We start from the raw sequence: 26,984 nt of genomic DNA, 5'->3' as shown, positions 1-26,984 counted from the left end.
CACAACTTTCCCCACTCAAGGATATTAGCGAGAAAGAGAAGTTTAGATATAAGTCTATAATTGACTAAAATGGCTGAATCAAGAGTAGGCTTTTTAAGAAGAGGTTTTATTACTGCTACTTTAAAGGAATGTGGTACATAGCCTGTTAATAAAGACAGATTAATAATATTGAGTAAAGAACTGTTTACTAAGGGTTAGCCTTCCTTCAGCAGCCTTGTTGGGATGGTGTCTACGTGATTGATGGTTTAGATGAAGAAATAACCGAAGTTAGTTCAGGAAGGTCGATTGAAGAAAAACGGTCTAAATATATATCAGGTTTTACAGCTGTGTCTAAGGTTACTGAGTTTGGGGATAAATCGGTGCCTGTTGAGGGCAGAGGGTGATGAATTTTGTCTCTGATAGTTCGAATTTTATCATTAAAGAAGCTCATGAAGTCATTACTACTGAGAGCTATAGTAATACATGGATCAATAGAGTTATGACTCTTTGTCAGCCAGGCCAACGTGCTGAAGAGGAACGAGGGCTGTTTTTATTTCCCTCTATTAGTGATGAGTAATAGGTGGCTCTTGCATTAAAGAGAGGGCCTTCCTATATGTTTAAAATATAACTTGCCAGACTAAGCAAGATTCTTCCAGTTTGGTGGAATGTCATATTCTTTCAAATGTTCACAATGTTTGCTTTAATTTGTGAGTTTCGGATTTATACCATGGAGATAATTTATTTTCTTTTATTATTATCTTCTTGTAAAGAGGCGATGATAGATGAAAGATAAAATATGATTTTGTGGAAAGACTATTAAATGTTCAACCTTGATGCCATATGTCAGACAAGGTTGAGGTTGTGTTTAGGATAGTGAGTGGGTTTATTTACACTGAGAAAAGCCAGTTGAGTCTCATAATGAGATAAACGTAGTGCTAAAGCTGTCATTATCAGTATCTATATGAATATTAAAGTCACCCACGGTAATTACTTTATCTATACTAAAGGGATAAGAATTTAGATAAACGTTCAGAGTACTGGCCAGGAGGACGGTACACTGCAACAGATAGAGCTGGCTGTAAAGTTTTCCAGGTTAAATTTGAAAGACTAAGAAGAAAGCTTTTGAATGAGTTGTAATTAAGTTTAGGTCAAGGGTTGATTATTAGGCTTGACTTGAAAATGGCTGCAATTCCACCTACTGTCTAGAGGAATGTGAGTGTTAACCCTCCTGTTGGCTTCCTGTCAACCAACGTTTGTCCTGTTGGGTCAAAATTGACCCAGTTTGGTTTGACTGTTTATAAGGCATACGGTATAAATTATTTCCCAATTCTGTGTTAGACATCTTTAGCCACATATTTTTTGGAAATGATGGTCAATAGGCGTCATTTTAATGAAACTATACTTATTTTAATTTTAACATTTTAATATAGGAACAGGAAGACAAAATAAATCAGCATGATAATCTGAGATTTGACTGTTTATTAATACAGTTTTAGATGACAGAGATCTAATGTTTAACAGTCTGCATTTAATTATCCTATTTGGTTGTACTAATGCAGTGGTTGTGTTAATTTGTATCATATTTTTATGTATAACTCCTCACATGTTTACTTTAAACACACAGTTTGTAAGTGGTTTTGGGTGGGTAACTGCTCTAATGGAGGAGCAGGGAAGCGTGTAGGACTGCAGCTCTGCCTCCTGGCCTAGACTCTGAGTTGTCATGGTTTTAGTCTACTAATAAATTTGGCTTATTTCTAGATATGAGAGCCATTTCACCTAATCAGACCATGTCTTTCCCAGAAAGTCTGCCAATTATCTATAAGTAAAATTATGATTCCTTTGTTTCTTATCTTTTGTTCTATTTTTCATTTTGACTTGGAAACCTTCCCTGCATCTCCCTGATAATCCCCGCCCTGCTCTCTCATACACACACATCAACACCCATACACACACGTGTTCCCTCTGTTTGGCATGTCTTCTTTAACCCAGCCCACGAGACATGACAGCACCTGTGATCAGAGGTCTGTCGTGATAGCACACAAACAGATGTAATGTCAGCATGTAGCCAGACTGTGTCTGTGTGTGTGTGTGTGTGTGTGTGTGTGTGTGTCTGTGTGTCTGTGTGTGTGTGTGTGTGTGTGTGTGTGTGTGTCTGTGTGTGTGTGTGTGTGTGTGTGTGTGTATTATGGATATGTGCGTATACTGAATATTATGGATATGTGCATATACTGAATATTAAGTATGAAAAGCAATGAATATCATCATTCTCTGTTTCTGTGTGACCACGTGGATCTATATCTGCATACTTTATATGCTTGCATCCATTCACATGATTATGAATGTTTTATTTATGACTGCCAAAGCTTCAGTGTGTATGTGTGCGTGTATGTGTGTCTGTGTGATTTTACCGGCTAGGCAGTGCCAATGGCCCATGCAGGTGTGTGATACCGAAGCCCTGGCCCTGATAGATCCCTCTCGTCTGGGTTGTGACCGGGAGCGTAGCCCTGCCAAAACCCTGTCTGCCTGTGATCTGAATTCAAATGGGGCCGCTTGGCTCGGTGCAGCCTCAACAGACACACATGGCAAAGAGAAAAGAGAAGCTGCTTGCTTAAAATACAACAGTGTGTAAATGTATAGCCGTGATTTGAGTGGAAATTATAATCCTTGCACACTGTTGCCCTCAGAATAATATCGCATTTATGGCATTATGATAGTGTGAAAGGTTTGTTGTTTTTTTGTTTTTTTAGTTAGAGCTCCATCTGAGTGGGTTGTGTCTAATTGGGTTGAATCGGTACAGGTTTAGTTCGGTGTAACGCTTTAAAAAGTGATGCTGGAAAATGATTTGCCTCTGAATCAGCCTGCAGTCAAATCCACAGAAGGAAAAGAGGAAAGGAAATCATTACCCTCTTGTAATGATAATGTTTCAAGGTACGCTTTGTCCTCTCTCTTGTCTTTGGGAGAGAGCTTGAGGCTTTATTCCTTTTTTGATTGTTACATTCCAGTACATGAAAAGGTTACCCAAATGTTACTCCCCATAAGGAAAACTTGAGTACAACAGATTATTCAGGTCGTATTTGAGTCTAACTTGTGAGGGGTGACATTAATTCAAGACTACAGGGAGGTATATTTGATGTCATACACTGACTCCGCCAAGAGAAAGGGATTGTCGTGTCAGGCGCTCTGACTCGACTCAGCAAGCCAGTCAGTCATTCAAACAGTCAGTCAGTAAGTCAAGCTTCGTTTTTGTGAACTGTGTGGATCTATTTATGTGGGTGTGGGTGTGGGAACATTTAGGAGCTGGGGTGTGGCTTACATTGGTGTGTTGCTGAGTGCTGTGCAGCTGATAAAGTAGTCCAGTTAATCAGGTAAAAAGGCCTTTAATGAAGTGTGTTTGTCTGACGGTGTGCCAGCATAGCGCCAAGTGATCCCACCGAGGCTCTCCTCTTTCTGTGTTTCTGCTGGAACTACACACCACACACACACACACACACACACACACACACACACACACACACACACACACACACACACACACACACACACACACAGTTACACAACCAAACTCGGATACACAGTCAGCAGGGCGCGCACACACACACACACCAATCCACTGGAGACAGATTGGATTGTGTCTAATGCATATTGCATTTTCCCTGACAAGATGCCACCGCCCACATACAGTAAGTGCCTGTGTTTTCCCTACTGTCAGTGGAGAGGAGCAGTGATGGCTCCGGGCCTGAGCAGATGGCTGGGAGTTTGTCCACCGCAGATCAGTAGTGACATCACTCATTACAACACTGGCTTCCTCTTTCTTAATAGTTTCACCGCAGGCGATTCACTCTTTACACATCCTTTAATTCATTTCATTTCATTTCCAATATTTGATTGATTGATCTAAAGTTTTGGTGAAATTGTGTTAGCATTTAGACAAGTTTTTTTTGTTGTGTGTGTGTTTGTGTGTGTCTGTGTGTGTGTGTGTGTGTGTGTGTGTGTGTGTGTGTGTGTGTGTGTGTGTGTGTGTGTGTGTGTGTCATGACATTTCCTCCTAAACTCATATACATCTTAATCACATCAATCTCATTGGTTCTCACAAAGGTAGAAACACCAGAGGACACACACCATGCAATTACCTGCTCATTTGGCTCGATGTTCATTCATAGTGGCAGCTAAATAATAGCTTGCCACATGGTTTTTACAGTTTAATCATAGGTAGTAATTGCTCAACAAGGATTGGGTGACATTGATGCTCGCCACCTTCCTACATATAATCTTGCAGCCTGACAGCAACATTGCACTCCTTCACATTTAGGTTGTGCTTTAAAAGTGAAAGAAGCAGTACTTTCTCAGTAAATATGCTTCATTTTGCAGATGATCTCATAATTATCTGTAATGGTAAAAAGAATACAACAACAAGAGAAATTAAACCATATGTCAAAAAAGAGGAAAATATCTTACATAGAGGTATATTTTAATTTTTTTTTTTTATCCCAAAAAAGGGAAATATGTTAATGTACTTGACTGCTGAAGCTGACTTCAGGGTGTCACAGAGCTTGCAGCACCTTATCATTTCAACAAGCTGTGTGACCAATAATCTTTCAAATGCTGCAATTTCTCATTCACACAGAGTTAACCCCTAATTTAGCTGGAGTCATTTGCAAGCATTGTTTTCAAAATGTACATTATATTGTTAGAATGATTGGCAACTATGAGCCTTATGTGGATAAAGAGAGAAATATCTGGTAGGATTCAGTCCAGAGCCGAGGGAAGCAACATTGCTCTAAAGGCATGGACTCTTCTGTTCCACTGTCTCTGCACCCCATTTGATAACCTCTTAATCATTTTTAAAAATCTATTCCTTCCCATTTGTATTCAGATGAGGTCAGCTCCAGAGATATGCTAAAAGTCAGTTTCAACAAAGTGTTAGAGTGGCATAATTTAAATGCTTGTGCGGATGCCTTTTCCATCCACAGAGGGGGAAAAAAACCCTTGATCTTGCTGAAAGTCTCCCTTAATCCTCGGGCCCTGTAATAGCTCTTGCATAATTGCATGGCACACTATTGTGTGAATAGTTTCTTAAGGTCAGGTACCAATTACTGCCACATATGATTTTAATTCAACACGTCAAATGAGACTTGTGTACGTGTACTTTGTATTGTACATGGCTCTTATTCAGTACACCTCAAATACAAACCAATGTTTCTGTGACCTATCTCGATTCAAAATAAATCAGGAAAACAGCAGGATTGTACGTTAGTGAGCCACACAGTCTGTCAAGCCACTCATGAGGATACTCAGATTATCCCGATTATGGAAAAACGATTAAATCATCTTGGGTGTTTTTATCCCGATAAAAAATCCAATCTTATATCCTCCTATCCCTAATATATACTGAAAAGTGTTGAAACGGTTGTGCAAATATTTAGGTTCTGTTTTCAATGGTCACCTTAAAGGACGCAAACTAAATACCTTTTCTGTCAGTCCCGTCATCCTCTTTCGTTTTTATTCATCTTTTTATTAAGATTTTTACCATTGTCATCGGTGGTGAATGCTTTAACTGATTTTTTTATTGTGTCTATTTATCAATATTATACATAGATTGTATTCCACATTTAGTTCCACAGTGTTTATTTGTATTATTTCTCTTTCTGCTGTATATTATTTATTTGTTAAAAACAAGCTGCTCCAAACAGATTAACCCTTGTGCGATTAATACATTTGTTTGTATTGTAATGTCTCACTCCTAGCTATTAGCTTTGTGGCAAAAGATTTGGGAATGACTGTGTAGTAGTTAGGCTTAACATATTATAATATTATAATCTGCATAAAAATGCATTCATGTTTCATGCTGTCATCACATAACCTAATTTATTGTAAAGGAATGTAATATATTATTGATGCGATTTGTTTCCAGAACACTGATTTAGTAGTGTTGTTGATTTTTTTTAAAGAATGGTCAAAATCAATGCATCACGGTCCCAGATGTCCTGACTTTTTGTCTCTAGTATGAGTCAAGCTCCACAAATTCTGAAATCTATACTTCCTATAATTCAGCCCTTCATTAAAACTCCACGTCCTTAGTTACACAGGCTTTCTATGATGAATTTTTTTGCAAGCTCAACAGGGTTTATTTTTTCTCGTCCATAGCCATAATTACCGTTGTACCACTCCCTGTGATGAATAAAGTGGACTAAATTTGTAAAATCAGTTAATTGGGAAATCTGCTGCACTTATATAGCACTCAAAGTGCTTTACAATACATGTCAATATTCACCCATTGACACATTCTCACGCTGATGGCAGAGGCTGTCATGAAAAGTGCCCGCCTATTCATCAGAATGTAATCTAATGCACATTCGCACACACTCGCACATCTATCAGGAGCAATTTGGGGTTCAGTATCTTTCCCAAAGATACTTCGATATGTGGACTGGAGGAGCTGGGGATCGAACCACCGATTTTCAAATTAGTGAACGACCCGCTCTGCCTCCTGAACCACAGCCCCAGTGCATTTTTAGCATATCATAAAACTTTATTGTGTACCTGTCCTGTTACTAAAAGTTTATTATCAATATTGTTGAAAGGCTGCCAGTCATTTTAACATTCTTACATTTACCCTAACGAGTCAAGAAATGCTTCTCTTTATTATTTATCTTTTATCTTTGTTTTTTGTGTATTCCTTTGTTTCTGCAGTTTTTGAGTCTGCTTTAATGAACCTGAGGTGAAATGGCTGACATTTAACAGATATTATCCATTGGTTTTGACCTGACAGAGTGTATAAATCATGGTTTGATAGGGATTAAGCGCCAGTCATGCTTTTGCAATTGTAAAAAAGGAAGAATTATTGAATGCTTGTGGCTCCGTTTCCAAGGTCATATTTCTGTTTGACAGGTTTGAGTTGATGTGCATGTAGTATAAAGCTCTCGTCTACTGTTTGACAATTTAGTTTGAATAAAGGAACATCGCTTCAATGTTGATAACCATGCTGCTGTTTGAGTATGCGCTGTGTAGCCACTCACCTTTCAGCAGTTTTTCTTTCTTTTTTTTCTTTTCAGCTTATACTGTTGGCATTTGAAGAAAGCCATTATCACTGAGTGAGATAGAATGAGATGTACAACTGGAGCCTTCTAGATACTTTTCCAGTGTTATCATAAGGTAGATATCCACCCAGAGACGGATGGGTGAGGAAGCTGAGGAATCATGATTAAGCATTCAGTGCTGCCCTTAGCTTTGTCACTTCCCTACTTCCCTTTACCTCGCTTCAAGACAGTTAAATTTGTAGAAAAACACTTGAAGCTCTGTGTTTGTGTTTCTGTCATGACTTCCCTTTCTTTTTTAAGAAAGAATAACAGTTACTAAAAAATCCTCCACACATCTATGACCTTTCCCCTCCTACTGTTCTGTAACTCGCTTTCACCTTCCTTTTTCTCTCGTGTTTCCCCAGCCTCACTTCTCACCGTAAAAACGGGTGATGAGCACCTTTGCCGGGACATTTATCTCAGCAGACAGAGAAAATGACATTTCAAGGTCTGCCCTGACTAACAGGCCAGCGAGCACATACATACACAGGACAAAAGTGGGGGTGGTGGGGATTGTAAAATGGAGGATGGGGAAGACGAGGAAAATGGAGAGAAGAGAATGAGGTTGAAATACAATAGAGGCTGGGTTATAGAAAAGGAAGACAAATGAAGAATGGGGACAGATGAAGGCGAAGAATTAGCAAGAGGAGAATGGTTGAGCAATCATGCTTGTAAAGCAGGACATTGGACTTCAAAGCGTGTGGTATATAGATTTTCATGTGTCGCTGGCTGCAATACGTTTCACCGTTTTAATGCACTGTTGCTTCATTCCTGGCTTTATTTATATAATTATTGCTATGATAAGAGATACACTTAGATTTAAATAAGGTTGGACGTTATTTCTTTGATTCTTATTCCTTGAAATTTATAGGTAGAGATTTTGATTCACACACTGGCAGTCAGTAAAGGCTCACCGGCTTGGATGTGGTAACTGATTCACATCATTTAACACATGATGCCTCTGTGATGCCTCTGTGGTGCACTGCAGGTGGTAAATTTGAAGCATCAGCAGCAGCTGCACCTGCAGTTCACCATTACGTCTATTGTTACTATATCGCACTCACTTTGGAGTGATGATAATATGTCTAGCACTTTTAGTGACCAGTGATACGTCATATTTCATCTCTTCGCCGTGTCTTTGTGCAGCAAGATAAATCCTGTATTTTTTCTCAGTGCAAGAAATATGTGTTTCCTCCTCTGGGGTCTAACTAACAAGCATATTGACAATAGGCTTATATGTCCTTAAATAAAACCACAACAACAAAAAACAAACAAAAAAAACATCGGAATATGTAGCTATTTCCTCATGGTAAAAAAGAAAATTAGATATTTTTAAGCCCTTATTTGTAGAAACATGTCAGCAGTCACTGTGATGCCAGAAAGAGTTTGACTACGTTTAGAATAGACGTGTCAAGGTGCTCTGACACATTGCCTGAACATTTCATTGCATGCTGGGCCACTGAAAACACAGGTGCGTGTCAAGACATGCGCGTCTGATCCGTCCTGTGGATTCTGAAGTATGCTGGTGAAAAATCACACCTCGTCAAAGGAGCCAGTGTCAAAATGATGCCCTGAATGCACAGTAGATTGTCAAATAATACAGTACAAACCTTTTTTTCTGTATAGTCTTCGCATTTAAGTAAATGTGTTGCTTGTAAAAGCTTTTGCTCTGACATGACAGCAGTCATATTTAGCCTTTTAGTCAATACCTAAATGCACAAATGCATATCTAAGCCTAACTGTTTAGATCATATTTTCTTCTGTGTGTCTGTGTGTGTATTTGAGTTGTTTTTGCAGTTTTTGCAGCCTAGGGAAGCATGCTAAATTAATCCTATTTCATTTGAAGCTGAAACATGCTCGTATTGTAAAAATGCCTGGGCCTGCATTTTTATATTTCCCAATCCCGACAACGAAAAACAGGCCCCTCTTTTCACTCCTCGTTTCAGCTTTGTTCCATTTGTCTTTTAACACTTATCAGCTTCCCGCTGTTGAATAATCGTTGAATTGAGCAGAATAATGAGTTTGGTATCTTCCGCATTATCAAGCGTGTCACACGTTTTTTTCAAGCCTAGCTCTGTGGTTCGGTTATGGGCACAATACTGCGCTGAAGGGTTTTTTTTCCCCTCCACCCTAAAATTGATTCATCCTCATTTTACTATCCTCTTATTCCCCCCCCCTCCATTTGCAGAGATGGTGTTTTTTGCAGAGAGAAGGCCCTAAGTTATTGCAGGTCATGTAGATTGAATTTTAATTCTTGTGAATGCCAGCTGTGGCAATTTCCCTTAACATATACAGAAGAAATGGAGAGTTAAATCTCCTCTCTCCTCTCCTTCAGAGGACATTGAGTAGCCTGCCATTAAAGATGGTGTTTCCTGCCTTCAGCACCAGATGACAGACTTGTGGTGAGCTGACAGTCGTCCTCCTGTGCTGGAACAGTATGTCAGTAGTTTCTGATGCAGCTCAGCCACACAGATTCACACAGCATATGATACCAAAAGGAACAAGGACAGCTGAGGTAGTAGTAATAGATGGAAAGAGAGAGGGAAGTACAAATTGTTGACTGAATTGTTGAAACTGCCAGCGAGTCAGCAGAGAGAGATTTGTTTGACAATGTTTGCCCGGTAGAAGAACAGATCCTACTGCACTTTAAAACGATCTGTTCGTTTCCGTTTTTTCGCTGCTTGGAACATTATGCTGCTGCTCCCTAATCCCCATTTGTAATTAAATGTGTGCTTAGGAGTTGCGCTGGGTTATGTAAACCCTGACTCCTCATTGTGGAACACTATGCAGAATAGGGAACGGAGGACGGGAATGTGCCGGGTCCATCTTCACTTGCTTTTCTGTGTCTTGTGTCTCATTTTTATTCTCCTTTTTTTCCCCACTCGCACACGAACTCTCCCTCTTCCCTCTGTGTGGTTTTCCCACTCACTCTCTCATACACAATAGGAGAGAGAGAGAGAGAGAGCGCAAGAGAGAGAGAGAGAGAGAGAGAGAGAGATTGAAAGGGAGAGCACACGGAGGAAATCAAGCCTTAAGTGTTCGGCCATCTGAGAAATTGACAAGTCTCCAAAGCTCTCACGGCAGCAGGGATGAGGGTTCCCAGAGAGACTAACTGATTTTAAGGATTAAATAAAAAACCCACATAATACTCCTTTGCTGCAAAGTGAGGTTTGAATTTGTGTAAAATAGCATGAATTTGCATTTAATGGTGGTATTTTCATGCCTCACAAGACCAGACTTGTTTGTTTTGCAACATGATAAAGAGCAAGTCTACGATTTTAATACAATGTAATGTAGGTTGACTGTGAAAATTACTTTATTTGCATCCCCCTTTTTCCCCAATAAGCCATCACTTAATATTTTTTGCAGTGCCCTCATTGTCTTGCTTGTAACCTTTAGAAATATCCTTCTCTTTCTTTTTCTTTTTCTAACTCTCACTCCTCTATCCACCCTTTTCATCTACTAACCAGTCAAAAGAGAAGCTGGTGTCTACAGCGGCTGGCTGCCTTTGACTTTGCTGCCCCCTGATGGAGCTGGATTGTTCTGTGTGTGTGTGTGTGTGTGTGTGTGTGTGTGTGTGTGTGTGTGTGTGTGTGTGTGTGTGTTTGTGTTTTCTTTGTAGCGATGAGGTTATCATTGGGCACGTTGAAAGCTTGTGAGGTAAAACTTGTTTCAACTAAACATTCACTGATACTTTGCATACCACCAAACTACAAGCAGTCATTGTATATGCATCAGGCAACTACAAGGAGAAGCTTTTCCCCCTCTCTAGAGTCCTGTAAAGGTAGCTACTGTACATAGCAGAGCACACAGCATACACTGTGGTTTTAGCACTAAACAAGAGGTACAGCTCGGTATGCCAGATGTGGAGGAATTTTACAACAGTACAAGGCTGTTCTATTTGTTGAACACGTCGCTATAATTGTTGGCAATGAGGCATATCAAATTTCTTCTCGTAAAAGAGTACAAACCAGGTTTCCTCGGTTTCTGAAAATGTGGGAAAAAAAGAAAACTGACAGGAAAACAGTTTGTTCTTCCCCCACAAGGTTTTCTGAGATTCTTACAATGTATAAAGAAATAGTTTGTTTTACAGTGACAGGCAGTATCCACAGTACAGTATTGACCACAAACACATGCACACACAGTCTTTGTTTGATGATGGTTATTCTTATACATTTGTAGAATTGTATTTCATTTCCAAAACATACTGACATTAAGTACATGTACTATCTTTATCAACACTTGCCTGATGCAACAATATTGGAAGGTAGGCTCAAGTCTGGTAAATCTTAAATCAAACTTGCTTCATCAACAAAGTCACAGATATACAATCAGCAGAGCTTCACAGCAGCCAGTGGGAGCCATGGAAAACACTGGCTGATTTTCATTAAAACTATAAGGACATTAAAAGCTTTAATCATAAAGGGTGGGAGGCATAACCTTTTTTTTTTTACCAAGATAATACTTTTGCCCAAACAGGACATTTCCACCCTTTACTTTTGCCTAGTTGCCCTCAAACCTCACCGAATTTGGCTCAAATGTACCTCTTGACACTCTAATTGCCAACAAAGTAGACACTTTGTCACTTGAGTGACATCTTGGTCAGCCAAAACACCCCTCTGGTTATTTCAAGTTTTGCTCTTTCATTAAAAGTGAAATAAATTCTCGCTTAAACTTAAATATTGGGTGCTACCCTTTTTATGGCCCTTGCCCCTCAGAGAGTCACACATCACTGGTTAAGGTTAATGTGGTAAAGGTTTGTTTGTGTGTATGTGTTTGTACAGAGTGACCCATGTGTGCCTATATGTGCAGCTACCCACTAAGCAGGAGGTTTACTCCCATAAATCATCACAAACTGTCATTAATCATAACTTCAACATCCTTCAGGTCAAATACAACCGCTTGGCTTTGAATAATCCATCTTATGGTGGCGTAAGCTACTGGAGACCGTTGAGGAATGTCATTTCATGACTTTTACCAGCGGTGGGGTTAAACCCACAACACTGTAGGAACGATGCAGTCCCTATGATGTTATGACCTAGAATACAGCAAGAATAAATGAATGACATCTTTTTTTTTTTTTTTTTTTTTTTTGTTTAAATCATACCTCAAATTGAATGTGCAGGAGGCTTGTTTCAGATTCCGATTATATCTGTCACATGTTGATAAAGCTCTACAGATTTACCTCATCCCTGTCTAAAGCCTATTCAATATGTCTGATGCACAAAACCGCTTACTGTTTCATATTGACGCTACACCACCCCTTGTGATTTTTGATATCCTGATAAATTCATCTCGGCCTGCTTAGGTTGAGCACGGCAGAATATCTGATAATCCCGGAGAGTGTGCTGGCCTCTTCCTGAGTTTTACTGTCTGAAGAGGATGTCATTTCTTCAAAGTGCTTAGTGTACTATTCCCAAATCTAGGTTGAGGGCATTGAGTTTTACATTTTCAGACTTTCTCTACTTTATGTGTCCATTATAGAAAAAAAAAGAACAAATAGAAAACAGAAATTTATGAGAGCAGATGGAAATAAAAGCCCTTTCGGGCTCTTAATAAACCAAGATTGTGATTGTTTGTGAGAGTCTTGAAAGAACAAACAACAAGGCTGGAGTATACAATATTTTACTTGTTTGGACAAAATTATGGGAGCGTGTCTATGTTCCCTCAGCTCTATGTTCCCACAGCACCTATGTTCCCACAGTCCTATGTTCCCACAGCACCTATGTTCCCACAGCCCTATGTTCCCACAGCCCTATGTTCCCATAGCACCAATGTTCCCACAGCCCTATGTTCCCACAGCCCTATGTTCCCATAGCACCAATGTTCCCATAGCACCTATGTTCCCTCAGCTCTATGTTCCCACAGCACCTATGTTCCCACAGCCCTATGTTCCTACAGCACCTATGTTCCCACAGCTTTATGTTCCCATGTTTCTAAGAGATTATTACAATTTAGACCCTATGTTCTAATTTTGAAAAAAAAGTTAGAAATGTGGGAACATCGGGCTGTGGGAACATAGAGCTGAGCCCAAAATGATGATGATTTTTTTGAGCTATCAACAGCATTTGAAAGTCAGTGAAAGCACTTAATAAGCTAGTACATAGACCATGGGGTTGTTTTTGTTTGTTTATATCCAACTACTGTTCCCGAAGTCAAGAATGAAAATTCCCCTGTTGTCTTTTTAAGTCACTTATGTTTTTGTGTTAGCTCATTATAACTCAACTCAATAAATTAATATTCTGCTGCTATTAACTTACTATCCAGAAAGCAAGAAGCTATTTCAGCAAAAGGTTTCAGTGTGCTGCTTGCTTATTTTACCACAAAACACACCATTGCCATGGGAAACGTAAATTTTGACATTGAAAACAAGCAGTAAAGTTCATTAATGTCAGCACTAGTTGAAGCAATCACTGGGTCAGCACTCTGATCAGCAGCCCTGTTTAAACCCTCAGAGATGTTTTAAGGTCATTTTGTGCTTTTGGGGCATACAAATATTGACTTCCACCCTTTCAAGCATATTTACTCACTGAACAGCATACTTACACAGGAAAGAGAGGAACTGAAGTCCCTCTGCTTTACAGAAATGTTGCTATTCACTGATAGAATAAAGCATCCTACTCACAGTTATAACATATAATGAAGATCTGTTGAGATGTGAACCAGATTTTTATTATTGCACAGGTCTACTGACATTTCTTTTCTAATGCATGCAAGTTTTTAAATTAGATTTTTTTCATCCCGTATTCAAAATGTATTGCTCACTGTTTTATTTATTGAACTACGTGGTTTTCTTTCACCGGGGGTTGGGATTAGACTGGAGTATGCCTTTAAAAGTACAGTGTCGTCTGTTGGGATATTTTTGGTTGTTCTAGTGTGTGTGTGTGTGTGTGTGTGTGTGTGTGTGTCTCCAGAGTGAATCACGTGGTGAGGATTACTGTGGATAACGTCCACAGCCAAGAGCCCTTTCTGTCGAGTGCAGGCATTTCCTACTGCCTCAGTATATATACACATTGTCCACAAACCCTGTAACAAAAACACACAGACACACACACACACACACACACACACACACACACACATTCTATATATATATATATATATATATATATATATATATATACATATACATATATGTACACACACACACACACACACACACACACACACACACAAAACAGACTAAGGAACACTTAGTGCCTGTAAGAATCTTAATCGATTTTCTTATCCTCACTGTCAGGATAAGGATGTGATTTCTGAACTTTAAACATTGTTGACAGCAGACCCTGAAACGTGTGTGTGTGTGTGTGTGTGTGTGTGTGTGTGTGTGTGTGTGTGTGTGTGTGTGTGTGTGTGTGTGTGTGTGTGTGTGTGTGTGTGTGTGTGTGTGTGTGTGTGTGTGTGTGTGTGTGTGTGTGTGTGTGTGTGTGTGTGTGTGTGTGTTTTGTGTGAGTGGGGAAAGGGTTGACAGGCATTCATATGAAACACCACAATGACAGTCAAGGCCCTTGTTAGTTTGTTTATCAAAACAAAGACTTGTCACTCTGTTAGGGTGAAAAAATGATTAGATAATCCTACACAGTTACCGCTGAGGCAAATGAAGAATGGGAGAACTGACAGAGGAAAAATGGAGACAAAGAAAAAAACAGAATTCAGAGTTTAAACAGGACGTGTGTGTGTGTTTGTGTTTGTGCTGAAGAGATTTGACCAGCGCACTCCCCCCTCTATACCCTGAATATTTGTGAAGCTTCTCACTTAATAGCTTTCCTCCTCCTCCATCTTCTGCTTCAATTGGACTGCTAATTATGTAAAGTGTGGGGCTCACTGGAAAACACACACATACACGCAGGCACACACGTACAGACTGACAAGTAGCAGCTTAATTAGCATCTAAAATGACATCCTCATTGCTGCTGATCTCTCTCTTAAGAAATATCAAGAGAGCAGCACGCGCTGTAGCTGCAACTGTGTCACTGTGTTGTGTGTGTAGATGTCTTGCTGTGCGTGCATTCAACTCCAAACACTCACAGACACACACACACAAACTGTGGATGCCTGGAGTGCAATCACCTGCAATGTCTTGCTGAGGCCTGTTATTAGCTTTACATCGGGTATGAATAACTATAATCACAGCAGCAGGCTTCACTTTTTGCAGAGCCTGATATTTAATTCAGATGTATATCGATGTTTGGTTCAACTGTATGCTTTCATTCCTTTACAGCTCTAACATCGCCTTGGGAACTGTGACTAAGCCTTGCACGATACCATACCACTGTTATGCATTTCCTGGCCACACATAAAGCGTCACAGAAGTTTTTACCAAAAGGGCCTCACCTTTTTTATTAAGCCAGGCACAGTGCAGAAAGGAGCCAGCCACATCCGGAACACATTTCTGACAGTTGAGGTTTAGATTTATGACGAGAAAGTATGCCGTTATCATAATTTATAGAAGTAATGTCCAAAACTACAAAAATAAGACTCAAGTTTCAATACACTGGATCTTTAAAACTCGCCACACCTGTTTTAAATACTGACATCTAATACAGTTTAATATGACCAAAGAAAGCTTTTTATAACAAACCATAGGAGCGTATCACTTTGGATTTTTCTTGTAAGAGCAGGAAGGTGAGCTCAGTCGTTGCAGAGCTGTGAGCAGTCCATCTGTATGAAGTTAGAAAGAAGGAGATGAACAACGAAGCTAAAGTTACTGTACAGCTACAGCTCCTCTTAACTGTGACTTAGATCATTTTTGGTTGTCAAAGACAACACAAAATCAACACTTTTGTGTACATTTGTTGGTTATTTATATTTTTCCATACTATTTCTTGTTATAGTTATATGTGCACAAGTGGTATATTTGAGCAGTGAGGCAGAGGACACAATTCTGTCCTGTCAATCACTCCTGGCCGGTTATCTGGGGAGAATTTGTGATAGATTTGTCTTTATTCTTGAACTCTACCCTCCGTGGTTCTAAATGGCGTCTTCAAAATAAACCCGGCCGTTTCTCTGTTTTGGTTTCCTGCCACTCAAAGCGGAGCGAGACATGCAGTCGGAATAAAATACATCGAGCTGAAGTCAACCAAAAGCTCCCCCTTTTCTCCTTCAGACAATAAAAAGCCATTTGACTACAACACAGCCAATCCCATCTGAGATTGATCGATGACACTCAGACATGATGGGGACTACTTTCCCCTGAAAAGGATACCGTGCATCAAAACAGATCTATAAAATTGGCTGCTATCGTATTGTGGTTTACTTAAAAGGCACAGCACAGCACAGACTGGAACAGTTGAGTATATTACCAGACTGGTTAAGGTTTTCATGCTGCCTCTTAGGACGGGTTGGAGGTATTTTGCAGGAATCAAAAGCTTTAATGGTTTAAAAGGGGAAATCAATCCAGCAACAGATTTGCATATTATGTTTGCATGATTGTGGACAATTTAGTCAAGATTTGTGTGTGTTTACCAGTGGAAGAGAGCGAGACTTAATGCACACACATTAGATGTATAGTAGTGTAGTTAATTTCCTCCACCTGTCTGCTTCCAGGTGTTCTGTGTTTATTAAACTTTCTAGTTCGGCAGTAAAGATGCTCAGGAATCCTGAAAAATGTCATGTACTCTCCAAAAATGCATGTTATACATTGTGGAATTGAAGGAAAGTTGTAAACAGTAATGCACCTGAGAACTACTGAGTAATATTTTGTTATTTAAGAAGTGAAAATAACCATTTTTAAGATGTTTTGATGGTGTTCCAGTCTATAATTCTCATAGTGAAAAACATCTAAACCAATTTTTAGAAATAATAATGTCTGCTTTAACTTCAGAGTGGACCTCATGGTTTGTTTCATAGGGTATTTTTCTGCACCCTTCCTTGTCTGTTTGAGTTTTCTGAGCTGCAGATTGACTCACCACTTTTTTTTTTTATTCCTCTCATGTGAGCCTGGGATCTGACCTGACTCACAAATCAATACACGCCGCTGTCAGTCAGGAGATCCGTCTAAGGACTAGCTGGTGTACATGCATGTGTGGATGTTTGTCTGTGTTTGAGATGACTCTGCGTGTACGCGAGAGTAAGGGAGACGCAAAGAGGGAGGGAGCCTGTGCAATTTCAAATTGAGTAGAACAATGGTGAACCAAGGTTTCATTACCCTCCTGGCTACTGTACCCACACAGTCGACAGCTTGTTCATAGAATGGATTTTACAACAGCCCTGAAAGCAACACAGACCCATGCAGGATTTTTACAGCAGGGCGCTGCTTGGTGAAGCAAATGGTTCAGTGATTCCTCACAGCTTATATAGGAATTCTGCAACATATCACATGAAGTTTGACATTTAAGTGAAGCAAAATCCAATATTACTTATAATGCATGGCTAAACATTTTTCCTCACAAATCGACCGAGATATGACCTAGATATTTATCCAGTACACCACCCCATGTAAAAAAAAAAAGAAACATTAAAATACTAATCCAGTAGCACTTTGTATGTAACATGCAACATAGCATCGTTTACAGGTACAACCCCTCTCTTGTGTGATGCTCCGACACCTCTCACCTACAGCTTCAGCATTTCCCTAGCTGCAGCCGAGTTGTGGTGCATTTCTGAGGCCACAGGGCTATTTTTTCTTTTAAGAGCTGAGGTGTCAAAACAGGTATTTCATGGATGGATACCCTTTTTAATCTGTCTCTCCCCCCAAGAGGCCTCCAGTCTGCTGACAGTTTTCCTTCACCACACTCGCTCTGGTTCTCTCCTCCTTCTCGTACTCATAAAAAAGGAACAAAGTGGCCTGGCCCAGCTGCCTCCGAACCTGCATGATCTATTTGTCCTTATTGTCTCCATTTAACTACACAGCTGTTGGTGATGTTCAGTGTGTGAGTGTGTGTGAGGACTAAGTTTTTGTGTGCTGTTAGAGTATAGTTATACTTATATTTCTTTAGCATTTTCACGGTTAAGAGTAAAAACACCAACAGACGTCTGAAGAGGGGAGTTGCCAGGGAGGGGAGGAGGTAGCATGATGATTTAATTTTCTGCACACTGAGCAGCGTGTGTGCACATCGCAGCCTGAGCTCCCAGACACTCGCCTGTCACTCCATGGATGATGAATACAGCTGCAATCGAGCATGTGGGACATGTATGTTTGTGTTTCCCATTGATACAATTTAGGGGATATGCATGCATGCATGCATGTTCTAACTTGAAACTGGGTTTGTTTTTCCCCTCAGAGAATATGTGTGTTTATTAGCTTTCATAGCACACAGTCTCTTTTATCTTATCGAGGCTTCTGTAGCACAAACAAAGCCGTCAGGAGATGAAGCATACGCTATATATTGCCATAATTTGTGGCCCTCTGATGTTATCTCTGGTTTGTGCACAGACACACAAATTGATACACGACCTCTTTCCCTATAATACTTATTTTGGTACCACGTCCATGAAAATTAAATAAAAATGAGACAAAAAAAAAAGTACTTTTTTGTCTCCTTTTCTCACAGAATCATCAATCCTGTCTTACGATGGCAGCATGTACATGAAGGTTGTGATACCAACCGTCATGCACACCGAGGCCGAGGACGTCTCCCTTCGTTTCATGTCCCAGAGGGCGTTCGGCCTGCTCATGGCCGCCACGTCCCGCGAGTCAGCGGACACACTGAGACTCGAGCTGGACAGCGGGAGGGTCAAACTGACGGTCAACTTAGGTATCGTATAAACCGTCCCCGTCGGCTGACCTCAGCAAAGTTCCGGGGGAGGCCTTATGTTTCTGTGTTTTCTTTCTTTTCTACATTTTCTTTTTCTCCATGGTCCAGACCTGATATCAGACCTAACACATACTAAACCCGTTTTTTGTAGTTTGTAGTTGCATGCGTTGTTTTTGACTTGCCTGGACTGTAACTTTTTCTGCCTTGATGCTTAGATGTCTCTGTAGAGTTTTATATCCATCAATCTAACACTTAACAAAGTTACCCATGCTCTGCAGCACATCTTTTGAACAGATCATAGATCATTTTAGTCATTTTCATTATTATGTACACATAGATTCTTCTAAAGCACAGCATTTCACTTTTTGGATGACTTTAATAGATGGCACTGTTCCTAGACATGCATTATTCAAACAGCAACATTTTAGATTATCTCCTGCCATCTATTCAGAACTGCAGGTAAGCGTCTTTACATTTTAGTGCTGCACTGATAGTATGCATTTTTATCGTGTGGGTCTGTTCCTGTGATCTTTTTTTTTTTTTTTTTCCTCATGATAGCAGGTTCATGTTTCTCTCTATCCATTAGTAACCCTTGGTCTAGCTGGCATCTACCATGCCTTGTTCAAAGATGGCACTCACCCCTTCAAAGGCCCCGAGCCTGCGGCCCTTCTGGCAAACAGCCCGATGCCACAGCACCCAGCGCGCCTGCAGATGGCGGCATGAGTGGTGCATTTAAGTCCAAGCCTTTATACCAGCCATCTTATAATAGATAGTCTCTACACCGAACATACTGTATGTGTGCGTAGAAAATATTTGAATCTTACTCATTTATAACATAATGCAGTGTACTGTACCACAGCTGCAAGAACATCTGTTGTCCACTTTTCATGTTTTTATTATGCATTGTGGTCTTTTTCCAAGCACACGAGAAAATAGTTTATTTTAAAATTTTAAAAAACAATTAATTTCTTAACAAATTACATTTTATTAATTTAGCTTTATTTTACCACATTACATGCATAAGACTCTCTGAGAGAGGGTGTGTAGGCCTCTGTACGGTGTTGGTGCTGCGTGGCTCGAGGCTGTTTGCTCCCACTTTTCTGTTGCGGTTGACGGCACATGACCAGCCTGGTCACATGGATTTCAACCTGCACCCAAACACCAGTTCAATATTTTACCTTAGAAGAAGATTATAGCAAGAGACACATGCAGTTTTAGTTTTATTGACATACTGTATGTCATAAAATTGTTCTATTGTACAGTATGTATTTGGTAACTAGTACAATATTTTGGCTCCACTGCTGGGTTGCAAAATCGATGTGGCCATTTAATTACAAGCAACCATTTTGAAATTAAACAATTCAACATGTTGCTAAAAAATAATAATAATCATGATCTTATTAGCAGACCATTCTGATCAGTACAGTGATACTGACCAGTATTTGTACTATATTATTGGCTATAACATCATGAGTGAAGAAAGGTATTAAGATTGGAATTAAATTGGACTTCCAGTATCAATACTGTGACATTGACAATCAGTAGCCTAACCAGGCTTAAATGGCCGCTGGCGTCATGTGACCGTCCCCGGAAGGTGGCTTTTCTTGCTCTTGGATGTCTGCAGCTGTAACCTTGAAGGATGCGATTTCATCTGTCACTTATTCTCCCCTCCCCATCTAGACTGTGTCAGGATAAACTGTAACACCAGTAAGTCAACATTCTTCTTCTGGAGCCTTCTTCCTTCAATCAGTGTTTTATTATAGCCTGTGTGCTAGATGTAGGGGCAGGAATGTGTGAATGCGGGGGACTGATAAGAGGATTTCTCAGATAAGAGGGAAAAAAGTAATAGCCATAGATCAAAGTTATGCAAATCTGACTTAATGTTCTCTATATATTTTAAATGGCCCATTTTTCAAATTAATTCAGGCAACTAGTTCTTAATATTTCCCTGTATGCCTATAGCTACTCACTAAACATTTGCTTTTTTAGACTCTATGGGCTATATTGTTTGCAGTTTCACTGTAATATATTGTTGTGTGTCTCACTTGTTTTGTTTTCTTGCTCCATTTTAGCCTTCCTTGTTTTAACACACTGCAGTAAATAGGCCTATAACGTGATATACAGATGTTGTTAGCAGACATGCTCTTACTCATGAAAAGGACTCCTGATTTTCATTATTTTTAACCCCACAGCCTTGTAGAGGGAGACACATGGATGTGCAGATACACACTCACACAGTGCACAGTTTAAATTGTAAAGGACACGATTAGTATTGATTTAGGATTTCATTGATTTGTATTTGCAAAGTGTCACTGTGAATTGATTTAGTTCAAATGGGAAATTCAGATTATATCCTGTAAATGCTAATCTTAATGAATTTGAGCCGGTTTTGCTCTTGATTTAAACATTTAGACATTTGGAACATACCATTAATGCGTAATTAAACAATGGCTGGAAAACAAGTCACAAGGTAGAAAAATATGAACAACATAACTTGGTACATTTTTAATTCTTGAAAATCACAAGCAGTACACCTTCTTCAATTTGTATCCTGATTCGATTTGTGATTTCCAAAATGTCCAAATGCTTGAACCATATTCTTGTAAAGTAAACACTAAGAATATGATACTATATGGTCAATTTTTCATATACACGCAGTACACCTAGTATGTTAGAACTGGGTCAACAATGGACAATAAAAGTTAAGTCAACAAATTACATTTTTTGGTCTAGAAATGACTTAAAATATTTGTTCAACATTATGCAGCAGAGTACGACTCTGAATGAGTGTGGCAGGATTTCCCTCTAGTGGATGTCTGTGGTAATACGTTTGTTTCTCTACCAGGTCTGCATACTATGATTAAAATCACAATTTAGCAATGCATTTAATGATAATCTGTCACCTGTAATTTGACTGAAATGTAGATGAAACTGGATATTTGCAACAAGGCTTAACTTGGAAGGATCAGTGAAAACTATAAATCAACTGGAAATATATTTATATGTACACAAGGGAGGGAGGGGCAGTTAGACTCAATTTTACTTGGGTTGAGTCACAGTTTTGGAGTCTTTGAATGAGTAACAGCAAATATTATTTTTCATTTTGATGTCAGCTTTGATTTGCTGTAATATCTTCCTCTGTTGTCAAATCCAAACCAAATTTCTGTTTGAAAAGTAAGACTGTGTTGTCACAACACATCTCCAAATGAAAAAGACTACACTTTGTTTTAAGAAAGCGGTCCATGTATCACATATTGTAGAAAAAAAGCAAAATGTACTCTATATCTAATTCAAAATGAGATATTTTTCCAGTTTAGTCATCTTTTGTTTTCTTTTTTTTGTGAAAAAGATATTTGGTTTGTGCTTGTGCCTCCCCCGTCCCTTGACTAACTAACCCTCCTCTTCAGGCAAGGGCCCTGAGGTTCTATATGCCGGACAAAAGCTCAACAACAATGAATGGCACACAGTGCGAGTGATCCGCCGCGGTAAAAACTTCAAACTTACAGTGGATAACGACATGGCTGAAGGTATTTTTCTTGTAAAACATTGATTGTTTTCTTAACAGTATCCATGATATCTGTGATTTGTAAATGTTTCTAATATCTCTATTTATTGTCTTATTCTGTATTTATTTATTTACACCTTCACTATACAACTGTAAAACCTTTCTGTAAAAATCAAATAGTTTTTATCTGAAACATTTGGCATTAATATCTCTTAATGTTATGCTTCTTGCTTGCAACAGATGTGTAGTATTGATTATTTCTAGTACTTTTATCCATAATATTGGACATTGACTAAACTTTCTCCCTTGTCTTTAACTAGCCTGATGTAAAAATGACGAGGTGTATGATTCAACTGCTTCTTTGATGATTAGTCAACATTTGTTTACAAGTCAGGTTTTATTTTTGCCTGACTGTGAGAACTGACAGGATTATTTCATCAGCATGACACAAACTGAAGCTCCACTGCTAGGTGGAGGTTACATTGCAGTATTATTCCTCCTCTTCCACACCTTCATCCCTTGCCTTCCTCTCCTATGCTCTGCCCTTTTTTCCATTTCAGGTCAGATGGCAGGTGACCACACCCGTCTAGAGTTCAACAACGTGGAGACAGGGATCTTGACTGAGAGGCGCTTTGTTTCCTCTGCTCCGTCCTCCTTCATTGGGCATCTTCAGGTATGAAATGCAACACGATCATCATATTCAACAATAGGCATCCATCAGTAGTATATGTGAATGTGTATTACTTAACATGTTACCAAGACAATTTGCATGCTTCACAGTTAATTTATAACGACCACACCTCTCCCTAATTCTCCCCTCAGAGCCTCAAGTTCAATGGCATGCAGTACATCGACATGTGCAAGAACGGGGACATCGACTTCTGCGAGCTCAACGCCCATTTTGGCATGCGGTTCATCATTGCTGACCCGGTTACCTTCAAGACCAAGGGCAGCTACCTGGGCTTAGCCACTCTGCAGGCTTATACCACAATGCACCTCTTCTTTCAGTTCAAAACCACCTCGCCTGATGGCTTCATCATCTTCAACAGCGGAGACGGGAACGACTTCATTGCCGTGGAACTGGTCAAAGGGTGAGCGGCATGAGGATGATCGTGACAAGTTGATGATTTATTCCATGGCTGCAGTCCAGAGATGATTATAACATTTAAAGCAGCAGCCCTGATGTGGGTGCAGTTGGTTTCTTATGTCATTAATAATTTAACAGCGCTGACCAAACTACAATTCCCAAATCCCTGTTTTACCTTTCCTAAGCTTGTAGGTACATAAATATCATTGTTCTGTAGCGATGACTTGTCTTTATCAGTTTAACTCCCATTAGTGTCAAAGCAACTTAAGGTGATTGTGTGAGTTTTTCCATTAAATTTAATAAGTCTGAGAAGATAAAAAGAGACATACTGCAGCCATACACACACACACACACACACACACACACACACACACACACACACACACACACACACACACACACACACACACACACACACACACTCACACACACACACACACACAGGAGTATGCACTAATTTGATTATCTGCTACTGCTTTTCTTCCAGGTTTATCCATTATGTGTTCGACCTGGGGAATGGGCCAAGTCTGTTAAAGGGGAACAGTGACAACCCACTGAACGATAACCAATGGCATAATGTGGTCATCACACGAGATGCTTCCAACATACACACACTGAAAGTGGATTCAAAATCGGTCACCCAGAATGTCAACGGAGCAAAGAACCTGGACTTAAAAGGTACTATATATCTGATTTCAGAGTTTAAAGTTGATGAAAAACATTTTAAATATATGCTGCAAGTGCCTGAGGTTTGGAGCTACTTGAGTCATGAATCTGATAACTTTAGACTTTACTCAACAAAATCAAAAAAGAGAGTTTTGACTGGAAGTGACTTTATATCCTCCCCAAGGCCAGAGATGAAAAATGACGGTATTAAAAAGAGTTCAACTCTTCATTTGCCTGACAGTGAAAATACATTAAATCAGGGGCACTCAAAACTTTTTCATTAAAGGTCTGCTTATGAAATTTTGGTTAGGTCAGAGGTCTGGAACAATGCTATAAAAATGCATTGACAAAAAACTGACTTTAGTCAGCCTTGCTTTAAATCAATCCAACAGCAGCCGGTCTCATTGTGAAAGCAGATGTGTTTGGCAGCACAGTTAACTGAGGATACCTGAGGATTTTCACATTTAGATGTGCATAGTCTGCTAAATGGATTGCAACATGCAGAAACGGGTGTGGATGGATGCAGAATAATCAGTTTATCTATACTGTAATCGTGTCACAGGAATTGCATACCAAGGCCCACCTGATCAAGTTTTTTTTTAAACTTATAAACATAAACGCTAAAAAAGAAAACATGAATCCTGTAGATTTACTGTACTAATTGTTACTCTGCTTGAAAATGTAGAATGGGATTACATTTTTATGAATGGTGCATAATGTTTAGCTTAGGAATTTACTCTTGTGACTTGCAAAGCAATGACTTCGCTCTTCCTCTGGTAAGCACCAGTGTTTTGTTATCTTGAGCACACTGCTAAGGTGCTAAGAGACTGTTACTCTTTTTGCTCCTCCTGGGTTTTCTTCCTATTTCTTCCACGTTAAAGGTGTATTTCTGTAAAGATTGTAAAATACCCTGAGGAAAAATTTTGGGCTAAAATTCATCCTGCAATCAGAGTGTGTCTAGTCTGAAAAACAAACGTAATCTCAGTCTGTAAATGTGTCACGAATACTGAAGAGTCCGCTCCATTTTTATGAAATGTTTTGTTACTGGCATCATAAAAGAGAGGTTATAATTGAAATGTTAATATGAATTAAGGTTTACTCCAAAATTAAGAATTTTTTTTTACTTTTGAAGAAGTGTTAGTTGTTGTTTCCTAAATAATTTGTATATCATTTGTATGTTAGATTGGACCTGTCTTATCTGGTGGCTTAGATGCAATATTTAATGTAATATCGATCATTATCTAGTTTAACAATTAATTTTCCTCCCTCTCTCCCTGTAGGCGACCTGTTCATCGGAGGTCTGGGACCCAACATGTATCAGAACCTCCCTAAGCTGGTGGTTTCTCGGGAGGGCTTCCAGGGCTGCTTGGCCTCAGTTGATCTCAACGGGCGCCTGCCAGACCTCATCAACGACGCCCTTTTCCGCAGCGGGCAGATTGAACGTGGCTGTGAAGGTAAAGATGGCCTGTAGCATCTGAGAAAAATGACCTGCCGTGTGAGATTTATTAGACTAATTAGAAAGCTCCTCAGTAGTCCTTAAAGCCATTCCCTGGCACTGTTAATCCTACTTATTTTCTTTTCCTTTGCCAGGCATTTGTCACATTATTGGGTAATACTTTAAATTCGTCATTTAGTTTCTCAAATAATTGCTTGTTAAATTTTTATGTCGCTTCCATATATTTTATGGTAATTACTGAAACCTGAATGTCAAGTTAAGAAGCATGATTTTTCTCAGATTATACAGGAAAAGAAAAATAAAGTTAAATAGTAAGTAAGGAAATACATTTATTTCAAATGTTTGCTTATTTTTATAACACTGACTCCCTTAAAGATGCTTGTGTTTGCCCTAAAACACCCACCTTCCTGCCTTTTATTCCTTTCCAGCCCCTAAAATTAAAAGATTAAAGCAAATTAGTTTCTTACCAATATAAAAGGCAAAGCTGCTGCTAATATGATATTTGTACGGTGATGCATTATACATTTTTATATCTCTTTATTGCCGTTATTTTAATAACAAATTTGACTTGAGTCTGTTTTCATGTATATTGGATATTCCAGTACACTCATGCAAAAAAAAAAGAACCTATGAATTGTTCAATAAATATATATTTTTTTCCTATCTAAAACTAAATTGTGTTAAAAACATATAGTTTTCCTTGCACACGGTGCAGGCCCCTACATTATTCCTCTAGAGGGCAGCAGATGATTAAGATGGATTCAAACAAATACTGCAGCCTCTGTGACCCAAACACATGATTCTCTATATACAGTATATGATTTCAACCTTCACTAACAAATCAACACAGTTCCCCCATGTTGCACTTTGCCAAAGTGACGAACTTGAACAAGTTTTGAGAACACTAACAATGCTGGTCCCTCACTAACCTTTACTCTTGTTTTCCGCTCTGCTCTGTTCTGTTTGTTATTTTCTTTCTGCGCTAACAAAGTTGGTTTCACCAAAGCCGACCTGCAAGGTAGAGGGTTAAACTCCGCCTCTCGGAGGCCTGCTTGCCTGAAAGTCTGCTGTGTGCAATGCATTGTGGGTGTCACCATGGCAATAATGTCCCACGGTGTTGCAGAGGTGACTTGCTCTCTGAAAAAGAAATTAATACAAAGAGAGACAGAGAGACCACTGGCAGGCAAAACAAGAGAAAACCAGAAGATATACTGTATGATTATTGCATAATTAATAACTATGCAGGGTCAATATAGCCATAAATATATTAGATTCCAGCTGTAAGTATGATATCATATTTCCTCTCCAGCTAACCTGTTTTAATAAAGTTTAACAATATTACAAAAAAATGAGTAGACAGTATAATTAAAGAGCAAGCAGAACAGGTCAGATAAGTGATGTTCATATGAATATGTGTCAGTCATGTAGATAGCTTAAAAAGGAAAAACGCATTATGAGGCAGCGTCTCAAAGCAGAGGGAGACAATTTGTGGGAGTTCTATACTGATCTTGTATGAAAA

General features: G+C 39.3%; 1 protein-coding gene across 1 annotated transcript in view; it reads left to right on the top strand.

Annotated features, from left to right (window-relative positions):
• The window catches only part of LOC133997669 (neurexin-3b), a 213,846-nt gene that overhangs the window by 26,671 nt on the left and 160,191 nt on the right, over positions 1–26,984 (top strand). The window contains exons 4-10 of the mRNA XM_062437349.1: positions 18,548–18,751; positions 20,432–20,458; positions 22,159–22,278; positions 22,817–22,929; positions 23,079–23,347; positions 23,831–24,021; positions 25,290–25,463. Coding sequence (XP_062293333.1) covers positions 18,548–18,751; positions 20,432–20,458; positions 22,159–22,278; positions 22,817–22,929; positions 23,079–23,347; positions 23,831–24,021; positions 25,290–25,463 — 1,098 coding nt within the window. The remainder of the gene's footprint in view (positions 1–18,547; positions 18,752–20,431; positions 20,459–22,158; positions 22,279–22,816; positions 22,930–23,078; positions 23,348–23,830; positions 24,022–25,289; positions 25,464–26,984) is intronic.

The sequence above is a fragment of the Scomber scombrus genome, chromosome 17 (assembly GCF_963691925.1).
Source record: "Scomber scombrus chromosome 17, fScoSco1.1, whole genome shotgun sequence".
Classification (NCBI taxonomy): Eukaryota; Metazoa; Chordata; class Actinopteri; order Scombriformes; family Scombridae; genus Scomber; species Scomber scombrus.
The sequence above is the reverse complement of the archived record's forward strand: the minus strand, read 5'-3'. Positions and strand labels throughout refer to the sequence as shown.